This window comes from Tenrec ecaudatus, chromosome 1 (assembly GCF_050624435.1).
Source record: "Tenrec ecaudatus isolate mTenEca1 chromosome 1, mTenEca1.hap1, whole genome shotgun sequence".
Taxonomy (NCBI): Eukaryota; Metazoa; Chordata; class Mammalia; order Afrosoricida; family Tenrecidae; genus Tenrec; species Tenrec ecaudatus.
In genome coordinates, this window is record NC_134530.1 from 26,059,025 (window position 1) to 26,071,990 (window position 12,966).

Sequence of the window (12,966 nt, forward strand, 5' to 3'; positions counted from 1 at the left end):
ATGTGTGTGAGTGTATATGTGTGCATGTGTGTATATGGGATGTGTATGTGTATGGTGTGCCTGAATGTATATGTGTATGCATGTGTGTGTGTTTATGTGTGTGAGTGTATATGTGGTGTGAGTGTATATGTGGTATGTATGTGTTGGTATGTCTGTCTGAATGTATATGCGTGTGTGGTATGTGTATGGTGTGTCTGAATGTATATGTGTGAGTGGTATGTATATATGTGTGTATGGTATGTGTGGTGTGAGTGCATGTGTGAGTGCTTGTGGGATGTGTATATGTGTGTGCACGTGTGTGGTGTGTATAAGTGTGTGTGCACACCTTCATCTTCTAGTGAAGGGGAGAGGATACCCGAGATGTGCCTCTCCTTGCTCACCTCTGACCCCATCTCTCTGAGGCCGCCCCTGGCCTGACCTTTCCTCTGGGGACAGCTGCCAAGAACTTGGCACCCCTCCCACTGGCTTTCTAGCCACAGGAGAACACCCAGAGGCCACGGGACAACCACACACTGATCTGGCCCTGCCTGACCCACTCCACTCCAGATGCCGTCAGGGTGACTCCACTCTCCCCCAGGCCCTCTCCCCCTTAGGTTCTGCAGAGTGTAGTGGGCCAGGCTGCCCCTTGATGGGGCCCTGCCTCCCCCGCCTTCTCCCTGTAGCTCTCTGGCAGGTACAGTGTTCAGTTAGGACTCTGCAGGCCCTGACCCCTCACTCTTCTCCAGCCCCACACAGAGCCCTGCCCCCACTCCCACCCCCACCATGGGAACAGGTCATGTCCTCCGTGGGGTGTTGTTCACCCCTGACAGGGTCCCCCATGAAAACTGGCACCCTCGTCAGCAGATCCCAGGCAAGCCTCCTAGAGACACCACAAGAATTTGGGGGTGGGATGAGACTCCCCGGGCCCCTGTGGCTGCGTCAGCTCAGCTGTGGAACAGGTTGAGGGTCCAGTAGGATTACCAGGTCTCCACTCTGTGCCTGCACCCTGTACCTCACTTCCTCACAGGCCCAGAGGGGGAAAACCAGCCTCTGAGGGTCATGGGCCATGACCACGTCCCCGGGGACTCTCTGAAGCAGCTGGTGCAGAGCTGTCTACAGTGCCTCCCTTGGGCTGTTCACCTGGGGCAGGGGAGCCAGCGACTTCCAGAGTTTGCCTCTCTTGGCACGGCACCAGGATCTTTGTTGGGGCGCCTATCATGTGACTGTCATCGACCCCAGGAGTTCATTAGGTCTCAATTTGGAGGAAGACCTCTGTGTGAGAGCCCCTTTCTTGACCTGGTGGCCTTAGAATGGAGGCCTGGCCCATAGGCACTCTGGGACTGTGATCAGGGGGCACCCCTGTCCTGGTGGCCCTGCCTTGGGGTGCCTGTTCTTAGAACGCCCTGAATGGTTACCAACATGAAGGGTGACTCAGGGCCTTGGGGGGGCTATTGGCTGACCTGTATGGCTGGCTGCACCCTGCTGCACTGCCACATGCTTGGTCCTGCACTCAGAAAACGTGCCTGACCCTCAGGCCTGGGGCTCCACCAGGAGGTGGCCAAGGGCAGCTACTGGTCATGTGGCTGTCACCAGCCCCACTCTGCAGGGTTGGACTCAGACTGGAGGAGGGCTGCTGGTTTCAGGGCCACCCAGGGTCAACGGGCAGGGTCTTGCCAGCCCCTCTCCCTACCTACTTGCTCTCAGAACAGCTCCTATGCCTGCCAGGGGTGTCTGCAGTGGTGGGCCTGGCCTTGAGTGGCTGTCCCCTACTGAGGGACAGGAGTAGGACAGACAACAAAGTGGAGAGGACCAGAGTGGGTAGTCAGCGACTCCGGAGAGGGAGCTGCTGCCTGGGGTGGGAGGTCTCAGTGACTTCGGCAACATTCTAGGGCTCCGGGTGCCACAGGGGCCACCTTTGACAGGCCAGGGGTGGGCAGCTGCACAGAAACTAGTTTAGTTGCCTGGGCCCTCCAGGAAGCCCTGCCGGGAAGGGGTAGGCTCACCACACAGCTGGCTGAGCCATCTCCTGGCACTGAGGCCCGGCGGCCTGCCCAGGTTGTGGCTGAGCCCCTGAAGGTTTCTCCAGGCTGGTGACTGGCCGAGTGGACAGCTGGGAGGGGGCTGGGAGGTCACCTGTGCCAGGCAGGGATGCACATACACAAGGCCACACTGTTGGGCTCCTGGGCCTCAGCCTGGTGGCACCGTCCTCTGCCAATCCCAGCCGGCTGCTGGGTGGTCTGGGGAGGGTGTCCTGGCACCAGGGCCCAAGCCGATGCTTTGAAGGGAATAAGGGCTGGACAGAGACAGCCTGGACCTCAGGGCCCCCGGGAAAGTTTGGGTCTTAGCAGGAGGGCAAAGATGGGGCTGCCCACTGCCCAGCCTAGATGGGCAGAACGTCCTGGGTGACGGGCTGTGGCACCATTCTCTGTGTGTGTCTCTCTGTCCTTCTGTCTCAGTCTCCTCCATCTCAGTCCTCTCTCTTGTTCCTTCTCTATCTCACGCACATGCACAGTTGAGGTTGCTGGCATCTGGCATGTAGGGATCACACAGCGACTCTTCAGGGATGAATGAGGAGCCACTGGCAGATGCTCCATCACGGAGTCAGGCTTGTTGGGGGAACGGAGACCCAGAGAACGAGGGCTGGCAGGCCTAGCCTGGCCCTGGGTCTCCCTGGGTTGGCTAGGGGAGAGTAGGGGTTAGCTGGGGTACCTATTCCAGGTGTGTGGTAGTTACATAATCTCCTGTCAACTTGCAAAGGGGTGGAGTCTAGCCCGTCAATCAGGTCGCAGCTTGATGACCTCATTTGGAGGCACAAAGGAAATGAATAGCTCACTGGAGGCCAGGCACACTCTACCTGGTATTCCTGATGGCAAGACACATGGAGCTATGCTAGAGCCCTGGGGCTGGCGAAGCCACGTGGAGACCCATGCCAGCGCCAAGATGCTTCCACCACCACTGGATGCACATGACTTTCCACCCACTGGCTTGTAATCATCCTGCATTCGGTGTCATTGCATGTGTTCAGTGAGTCTGAAGAGGAATTTATAGATTGACATCCAGCATATAGGCTAATATTGGACTTAAGGACTTGATCTGGACCGGGCTGGGTTGTTTTCTTAATGACTCTTTGATACAGAGTTTTCTCTTATACATGAGTTGTCTATGAATTTGTGTCTCTCGTCCACCCAGACTAACACAAGGTATGTAAAGCTTATGGGGCCCCTGCCCCTCCTCCACAGACAAGCTGCCACCCCACCCCAGTGCAGTAAGTTCCATGCAGCCTGAGCTTGCCTGACAGAGGGGTCCCCTGTACAGCTCCCTGTGTGCCTGCGGAGGGATGGGCATCGCTAGGGCCAGACACATCACCTCGCGCATCTCCACAAGGCCTTCACAGAGCCTGGAAAGAGGCTGAGGTGCTGGGGACCCAGCTGGAGCTAGCTGTGTCACCGTGGCGGTTCCCACAGGCACCCTCCCCCTGCCCGCCCCACCCGACAGGCTGCGGGACCACAGGAGCAGTTGGCTGTGGCTGTGGCGAGTGTCGCCTGGAAGTGTGGAGCAGGACTCTGGAACTGGGATATCTTCTCTGAACGCATTCTATCATCACTCCTTGGCGCTCCTAAGAACACGGGCGCTATTGAAACCTGCAGGACTAACTTCTGAGGGGCAGGCCCAGGCCCAACACTCACTCAATCTCAAATTTATCCATTCGTTCACTCATTCACCCATTCACTGTTCTCTCATCCATTCATCCATCATCCGCTCATTCATCCATCAATCCATTCACTCACTGTTCTCTCATCTGTCATTGATGGGCTCATTCACTCACTCGTCCATCTTTCTACTCACTCTCTTCTGTCCATTCACTCATCCATCCATCCATCCATCCATCCATTCACTCCCCACCCACTCACTGTGTTCTCATCTGTCTCTTCACTCACCCATCTACCCATTCCCTCACCGTTCACTGGGTCTTCTGGGTCTGCTGACCCACCGAACTGGAGCTGAGTGCCTTCAGGCTGAGAATTATGGCAGAGTGGCATGCCCATGGGCATTTATCGGCAACCCTAAAATAACTTTGTAACATTGCCTCAGCAGGGAAGAGGCCAGGACAATTGGCTGAGGGCCAAGAGAAACCTGCCTGGAGCCCAGCCCTGGCTGAACAACTGCATCTCGAGCGTTTCTGCCCTGAATTGTAACCTGTTATCGTCCCTAGTAAGCCCCATCACCATGAGCATCATCTGTGAATCCTGTGTGCCCCTGCTTGAATTCCTGCACCCAGCCATGGAAGGGTGTGTCAGGCTCAGGTCAGAAGAGGTGGAGAGTGGAAGTATGTCTGACACCTCTCTACCCTGTGTCAATTGGCCTTGGGAGACAGAGGAGGTCAGATGTGGTCCCTATCCTCATCCATTGATTGATTCACTTCACTCAACCATCCATCCATCCAACTGCCCTTCCAGCTCTCAATCATCCATCCACCAATGCACCCACTCACCCCCTGTTCTCTCACCCATCTGTTCATTCCCTCACTCATCCACCCACCCGTCCACACACTCTTCTCTCATCCATGCATTTCCTCATCTAGAGATCCTAGATGAAGCCTGCTGGCAGAGTGGGTTACATGTTGAACTGCTAACTTGCAGGGTCAGTGGTTCAAACGCTTCAGCTGCTGCTCAGGAGAAAGAGGAGGCTTTCTGCTCCTGTAACGGTTTACAGCCTTGGAAACCCACGGGGGCGGTTCTGCCCTGTCCACAGGGTCGCCAGGAGTGGGCACGGCTGCGATGGCTGTGAATGGTTTAAAAACAGGTCTGGGTTTTGGTAGGGATTGAAGGCAGCTTCACCTGGTGACAAGATGGGTTTGAGTGTCTGCACAGGATCCCCCCCTGCAGCGGGAGCCTCCTCCTCTGGTTTGGCTGCAGGAGCGTGTGTCCTCCATAGGGGATGGGGCACCCACCCCCTGGACTCCGTAAACCCCCCACCCACTACCCACCACACACATGCCTCACCCCCTCCACCCACTGCCAACGTCCTGGCTGCTGATTTGGAATGAAGCTGATGGGCCACCCCTGACCCGACACATCGGAGAATAGCAGCTGCTTCCCTGCGCCCCGGGATTTCTTCTTCCTAAATGGAAACATCGTTTTCTTTGTTCTTTTGACAGACATGTGGTTTCATCTTAGAGAACGACTGGCAAGAGATTTACTGACGGAGGGCGAACCTGGGAGGGTGGATGCCACTGTTGTGGGGTGTGAGGGGCCTGGGCCCCTTTCCCTGGTTCTCATAGGAGCCTCCCTCACCTTGTACCGCACTCTGAGCCAGAATGGCTGGTGGGCCAGGAGAGAGTGGCCCCGGCAGCCTGGGCCTGGCTTGGGTGGGCAAGAGGGTGGGTGGGTGTACAGTGCGCACGATCCACCTAGGGGGAGCCCCTCTTGTCCCTATCCAAGGACCTGTGACGGTGTCAGAATCCAGGGGCACCATGACTGCAGGTGAGTCCCCTCTGGGGATGCCAGGGAGCCAGCAGTGACCAGTGTGGCAGGCCCGTCCCAGAGGCAGGAGTCACTCTGGCCTGGGAGCAAGTGCGAGGGGGTAGCACGGCTCAGCTCTTTTGAGCTGCGTGTTTGTGTCCTGGGGCCTTATCACAGCTTTGGGTAGCCGGGGCCGAGTGTCTCAAATAGTGTGCACCGAGCTGGGCAGGCTAGGCGCCCTGGTGGCGTAGCGGTTTCCATGTTGGGCTGCGAACCACAAGGTCTGCAGTGTGAAGCCACCAGCTGCCCAGGGGAGAAAGGCGAGGTTTTCTACGCCCATAAAGAGTTACCATCTCTGGGGAGGGGCAACCTCGCATCGGGAAGAGACAGCCATTGTAGGGAACCTACGGGGTAATAAACCCCGTCTCACGTTCCCAGGTAGGCACCACGAGTGTGCTTCGACCCAGCCCTCAGTGAGCCGCATGGACCGGGCACCATGACGACCTCAGACACTGGCCATGCAGGCAGCATCGAGTCCCCCAAGGGCCACCCCTGAAGGACTCCAGTGGAAACCTGACTGGCTGAACTGGCCCCTGCCTCAAAACTACCTGTACCCTTGGACTTAGGACGGAAACACTCTGATGGGAGAGGAAGCAATGGATGGCCACCCCAAGACTGTGGAAATGGGAGTCGCCGGACCTTGGGTGGGACCCCTGGCTTAGTGAGTGCTCAATGAAAGGAGACCCAGAACTGCCCTATATTTTGTATCTCCATGCTCCCCTTGCTTCATAGGACAGGTTTGAATCTGATAGGCAAGAAGAAAGAGAGGAAATATTTCCCTTGCACCAACCCCCATGGTCAGTGTACATAGCGCTCCATCGATTAAGAAATCAAGCTGTTCAAAGCAACCGCCCGAGATTGCAGCTCACAGTTGGACTACACTCGCACAAACCCCTCCTCTCAGCAGCATCTTCGATCCTATGCCATCAGACAAATGATTGATGTTACCATCAGTCAGTCAGCGCTACTGTCTCATTCCCCAGGGAGGTGATTGACCATGTTTTTCTTTTTGTGTCTTCTTATTTCTTGGCCTTTTGTTTGCTTGCTTTTTATTGTTGTTGTTGTTGTTGGTTCTTGGTTTTTGTCACAGTACGGCCGCCAAAGGAAACCAGTTGTGGACATGCAGATGGAGTCTGGGCTCCCACTTAACTCTAGCCCCAGTCCAAGAGCACTTAGCTCTGATCTCCTGCCCTTGCTCGATGCTGGCCTGCATGAAGACACCACTGGAGATGAGGGTGCTACAGCAAAGTGTGGGGGAGAAAGCAGATGGTGTCCGACTATCAATGGAATCGTGTCTGGGGTCTTAAAGGCTTGTATTCCAACAAGCAGCCATCTACGTGAGGAGTCAACCAAGTCCACGTGGAGGGAGCACACCAGCTTGAGTGATTCAAATATGATGAAAATAACACATATGGTCAAGGTCAATGTAGTCGAGAGGAATCACTGAAACCCGAATGAAGGCCGAACATGATAGTGGGACAAGAGGAAAATAAAAGGAAATAGAGGAAAGAACACGGAGGCAAAGGGCATTTATAGAGGTCTAAATACAGGCAGGTACATATGTAATCTATTTATATATGACAATGGGGAAATCTATGTACCTATATTTGTAAGTATTAAGGTATCAGACAGACATTGGGCCTCTACTCAAGTACTCCCTCAACGCAAGAATTTTTGTTCTAAGAACCTGGCATTCTGTGATGCTCACCTTCTGTGACACGATCACTGAAGACAAAGAGGGTGCATAAGCAAATGTGGTGAAGGAAGATGATGGTGCCTGGTTATCAAAAGATACAGTGTCTGGGGTCTTAAAGGCTTGAAGATAAACAAAAGTCCATCTAGCTGAGAAGCAACAAAGTCCTCATGGAAGAAGCACATCAGCCTGTGTGATCCTGAGGTGTTGGTGGGATCAGGTATCAAAGACCCAGAACAAAGAAATCATACCAATGTGAATGGAGGGGGTGGGGCCCGGAATGGAGACTCAAAGCCCCTCTGTAGACAATTGGACATCCCTTTACAAAAAGGTCTCAGAGAGGAGACAAGTCAGTCAGGGTACAGTAGCACTGATGAAACATACAATTTCCCTCTAGTTCTTCAATGCTCCCCCACCCCACTATCATGACTCCAATTCTACCTTACAAATCCGGCTAGACCAGAGCATGTACATGGGTACAGATAAGAGCTGGAAACACAGGGAATCCAGGACAGATAAACCCCTCAGGACCAATAATGAGAGTAGTGATACCAGGAAAAGGAGAACCAATCACAAGGATCAACATCTAACCCTCTCCCTGGGGGACAGACAACAGAAAAGTGGGTGAAGGAGACATCGGTCAGTGTAAGACATGAAATAATATTAATTTATAAATTATCAAGGGCTCAGGACGGAGGGAGGGTGAGGGAAGGAGGGGGAAAAATGAGGATCCGATACCAAAGACTCAAGCAGAAAGAAAATGTTTTGAGAATGATGGTGGCAACATATGTACAAATGTGCTTGACACAATGGATGGATGTGTGGATTGTGATGAGAGCTGTGTGAGCCCCCAATAAAATGATTTTTTAAAAACTCAAATGTGAGGAAGGGGAAAACATCAGAGCTTAAATTGTGAACACCAACTTTGTAGAAGGCTGCGGAGGACAGTGGGAGCCCGACATCCATCTTCAGAGCGTCTACAGATCAAGCCTCTGGCCACAGGAGCGGGACTAGAACCGCTTTATTATCAGTACTATCAGATTATTGTAAACGATGATGGTGGGTCGAACCGTGGTACAGTATGATGCTCGGTCCGCTGACCTCCCTCTTGACCCAACCTTAATTTGCTCTGGGCTCAAATATGTCTCACTTATTCCATGACAAATTTCTGCTCTGGCTTTTAAAACTATTGACGGTGGTCTTCTTCTTCCTCTTTACGTTTATCCTTATTATTTTTTCTTGCTGGTTTGTTTCGGTGTTTGATCGCTTCCATTGGGCTTCCCAGTGCGCGAAGCACAGGAGTGGAGGCCCAGAGACAATCGCTGATGCGAGGGTTTCCCAGGGATGTGCGGAGGGGGGTTGGGGAGCAAGTAATGAATGCGGGGGTGGAGAGGGAGCATTGGAACTGTGGAAGTGTATGACATGTGGATAGTATATCGAGCAAATGAAAGAGGAAGAAAAAGAAAGGAGAGGAGGAGGAGAATAAGTTACAGTCTTAAAATGAAAAGAAAGAACTGCTGGCTTGGAAACCCTCAGGGGGCAGTTCTCCCCTGCCCTATGGGGTCACTGAGTCAGAAGGGGCTCAAGGGCAGTGAGTTTGGTTTTGGGGTTCTGTGCTGGGAAGGATGGCTTCCGACAGTAATACTCAGAGCAGGGGTCCCGGGGGTGCGAACATTTAGTTCTTCTAGAGCAGTGCACCCCCCCTCCCCACTGCTGCTGGCACCTGTGTTGGGATACACTCAGGGGCAGGGAGCTGCCCACTCCTGCCCACCACTCTCCTGGGCCACACAGGCATGCTCTGCAGTGTGGGCTTCTGGAGCCTCCAGTCTCACCCCCAGACTCCAGGCCTGCCTAGGTGTGCCCTGCCCTGGTGCCCAGCCAGCCTCTGCAGCCTGCAGCGATGCAGCCCAGGGTGTCGTAATCAGTGGCCTCTGGAGAGAGCTGTGTGCTTCTGCACGTGCCTGCGCCACCCCTGGCCTCCTGGACAGCTGTCGTGCAAGAGGGTCTCTCTCGTATGTGTGTGTGTGCGTGTGTGTGCAGCTGTGTGTGCAGAGCCCACACCTTCTCAAGTGGCTGTACCCTCCACAGGCAGCTCCAGGACGGGGACTGGCAGGACCAGTCCGTGCTGAGCCAGAGCCAGCCTTCCTGGCAAGGGCACTGACGCTGTGCACAGCAGAATGCTCGTGGCCCATTCCTGCGCCGCCACCCCTCCCCCACTGTCACGTTTGAGGCCAGGGTTGCAGCCCAGGGCCAGTCCTTTGGGTTGAAGGTCTTTCTTTTTCTCAGCCCCTCTAGTTTACCAAGCCTGATGTCCTCCTGCAGGGACTGGCCTCTCCTGGCAGCATGTCCCCAATACATCAGGCTGGGTCTCTCTGTCCTGGCTTCCAAGAAGCATTCTGACTACTTCTGAGACAGGTTAAGGAACAGGATGGAAGCAGGGGGCTCCCTGCACCCGCCACTCTCTGTATGCAGGTTCTGGTCCCCCTGCCCTCATCATCTGAGCTCTCCCAGGGGTTGGCAACTGCAGCTCCTAGACTCCTGCCCAGCCCAATCCAGAGGTGCCCCTCCAAGCTCCACCTACTCCCCAGACCTGGAGTGCTCCTCCCACCCCCAGAGTGTGCTCCAGGCCAGAGTGTGCTCCAGGCCTGGCCTGGCCTTGTAAAATCCTCTTGTGATGGACCATCACCACAGACTCTTAGCCTGCTCCCGGGGAACATGCCCTTGACTGTGGTGCACTGCTGAGCTGCCGTCTCTCCAGGGCTCAGAACTGGGCAGAGGGCTGTCATGGACAGTGGCCAAGGACACAGGCTGAAGTGGGGAGGGGTGGCTGCCGCATCCTTGTCCACTGGTGTGGGAGGCCCCAGGAGCCGTGGGAGAAACATTTTTATTCGGATGTGGAACACAGCGTGGGGTGGGGGTGCAACCTGGTACCCCGCCAGGTTCGCTCAGGGCTGCCCGAGGGGATGGCAGCTCTCCCCGGCTGCCCATCTCATGTCCGTGGCCAGCAGAGGGATGCAAGGTCTCAGTGGGCTAGCCGCTCGCAGGGTTCCGGCTGCTTCTCGTAAGGGGTCCCCGGGCCTCCTTGCGGAGTATGTGGCCTCTGGCTGGACTCCTTTGCTGAGACTCGCAGGTGCTTGAAGGCGGTGGGCAGCGGGCAGCCCAGGAACGGGGGCGAGGTCGCATCATGGATCATGAGCACGTACTCCCCTGTGAAAGAAAGGTCAGGGGGGGCGAGATGCTTGGGCTCAAGGCTACCAGCAGGCACCAGTGGGCAGCCGGCCATGAGTCTGGGGCTCCCCACGGGGGCAGCAGCCCTGCTGGAGACTGCCAGGAGACTGCTAGAGGTACCCCCGGCTCAGAGCCCTTGCCCCTGCATGGACCCCCACCTAGAAGCTGGGTTTGAAAGTTGTCCCCTCCCCGCCCGCTCCCATGAGTCCCCTCAGGCCCCATCCCACCTGCCGCACACCCTCTGCCCTTGACCCCAGCCTTGGCCCTTGTCTTGCCCAAGGTCTGTTCACAGCTTCTCAAGTCTCCTCAGCACTGGGTGACCGCTGTGACCCCACCCCGGGGCCCTGGCTTCCTGAGGGCCTGCTGGGGGTCCGGGGCCCCGATGGGGTGGAGGGAGCCTTGGTTACACAGTGTGGTTACACATGGAGCCACAACCTGCCAGGTCAGCTGTTCGAAACCACCAGCCACTCCGTGGGAGAAAGCCCGGGCTTTCTACTCCTATCCAACGTCAGTCTCAGAAACCCACGGGGGCAGCTCTGCCCCGTCTCATGGGGTCGGTGAGTGGACATTGAATCGATGGCAGTGAGATTTTTGTGGTTTTGTTTAGTTTAATGGACTGGAGTTTGGGGGGAGCAGAGTGGAGCCAGGAATGGGGAAGGGGGTGCTTATGCAGGACGGGGGCCCACCTCCCCCAAGTGGGCAGAAACCGCCCTCCCCATCTGCCGGAGTGGATTTTCTCTTTAGAAGGAAGAGGACTCTCTAGAACGTTTACAGAGAGGACGGGCCTCACTGAAGTAGAGTCTGGCTCCGGCTGGTCTGCAGCCTGCACTGTGGCCCCTGGGCTCTCGCCACCGCGGCAGGACAGCTGCGCGGGGCAGGCTGGGGTCTCCGGGCTGGCTGTGCCCTGGGAAGGTGCCACCCCTGCCCCCCTGGAGGCTGCTCAGGATCGAAGGAAAAGCACTTTTCCTTTTGGCCGGCAGTAAGCTGTCTGGAGAGCTTCAGAGTTGGAGAAGCCATAAAAAAGAAAATAAGAAATAACAAAAGTCAGGTTGCCGTGGAAACTGCCCTCTCCCCTCCCTCCCCTGGGCCTGAGGGCTGGCACCAAGAGTGTGGAATAAGCTCACCGGCCAGGCTCACACCAGGGACGTGGCTGCCTCAGAACCATGGCTGGGGGGGGGGGGGGTTGCCATGGTGGGAGTGGGGGCAGTCCAGACCCCAGGCCTGGGACCCGGCTGTGTTATGCAGCCGTTCGGCAGCTAGGCCGGCCGAGGGCGCGTGCGTGAGGTGGGCGCCTGCCATTCCTGGGTCTGGGGGGCCAGAGGGACAGTGTCCTTGTCGAAGGAGCCCAGGCGGCCGGCTCCTTCAGGCCCAGCCTCCCCAGGACGAGGGCTGGGGTGCACGGCCCAGGAGAGCAGCGCGTGACAACAGTGCCGTGTTTCCAAGCATCGCTGGTTTCTAGGCGTTTCTGGGAGCGCAGCACTGGCTGCCTGCTGCCAAGGGTGCCGGCTGGGGAGGCTGTGAGCTCATGGTGGACACATCAGCCATGGGGCCTGGATGCGGCCCTGAGCTGACCTGGTCAGGTGGGGACCCAGACTGTGGACTGCAGTGTGGGCCTTGGAAGCTGCCCACACCCAGCTCCCTACCCACTGGCCCCTAGACTGCTGTCCTTCTTCCTGAGCCCAGCACCCTGGGCCTGGGCCTTGTCCCATGGGGTCCCTTGCCCCTGTGTCATAGTCCGAGCAGTCACCAGGTAAAGGACACTCATCCTGCTGTCCCCCTCAGGTGTACGTATGGGTCAGGATAATGAGGGGCTGACCGACAGGATCTGGAGGCAGGCAATGACCGTGGACAGGTGGTGCGTAGCTGCTAGGGGCCACACGAAGGTGGACAGGCAGCGTGGCACTCAGCCAGAAGGGCCGGCGGGAAGGGCCAGCTGGAGGTGCGGTGCTGCCCTGACTGGCTGGGCCTTGGGGCCCCAGCCTCCTGACTGTGATGTGAGAGGGCCACAGTCACTCCTGTGAGAATGCGGTCGTCCCTCCGTGTGTGTGGCCTGCTGTCCTTCACGGTCTCCTTCTGTGGCCCTGTGCCTGGAGGGTGGGGGACACCATCCAGAGTCTGTGTCCACCCACCCTGTCTCCCAAATGTCCCAACTCTGGCCAAGGTACAGTCTCCGATCCACACTCTACAACTGTTGCAGGAGCTCACTCCCTGCCGGGGCTGGTGGCTCGCCCTCCTGCCCCATAGGCAGCCCGGCCTCCTCTGCCTGGACACACAGACCTGCTCACCACTTAGTCCTCGACCCCCCCCCCGACACACACACACATACACACACACACTCAGCAGGAGCCAAACAGAGCCAGCAGGGATTTGGCAGGAGCCGCCGTGAGGCTTCCGTCTGAAAGCTGGCTATACCAGGCCCCTCACCGTCTAACTGACATCCAGCTGCAGCTGCCGCCCATACAGCCGTGCCCCTCACCAAGCAAACACAAGGTGAGGGAGGGCCAACGGACTCCTCCATGGAGCCCCAGCCCTGCCAGCGTCCTC

General features: G+C 56.7%; 1 protein-coding gene across 1 annotated transcript in view; it reads right to left on the reverse strand.

Moving 5' to 3' along the window:
- Positions 1-10,043: 10,043 nt before the first annotated feature.
- The window catches only part of MORN1 (MORN repeat containing 1), a 75,682-nt gene continuing 72,759 nt past the window's right edge, over positions 10,044-12,966 (reverse strand). Inside the window, exon 14 of the mRNA XM_075558131.1 lies at positions 10,044-10,401. Coding sequence (XP_075414246.1) covers positions 10,217-10,401 — 185 coding nt within the window. The 3' untranslated portion in view covers positions 10,044-10,216. The remainder of the gene's footprint in view (positions 10,402-12,966) is intronic.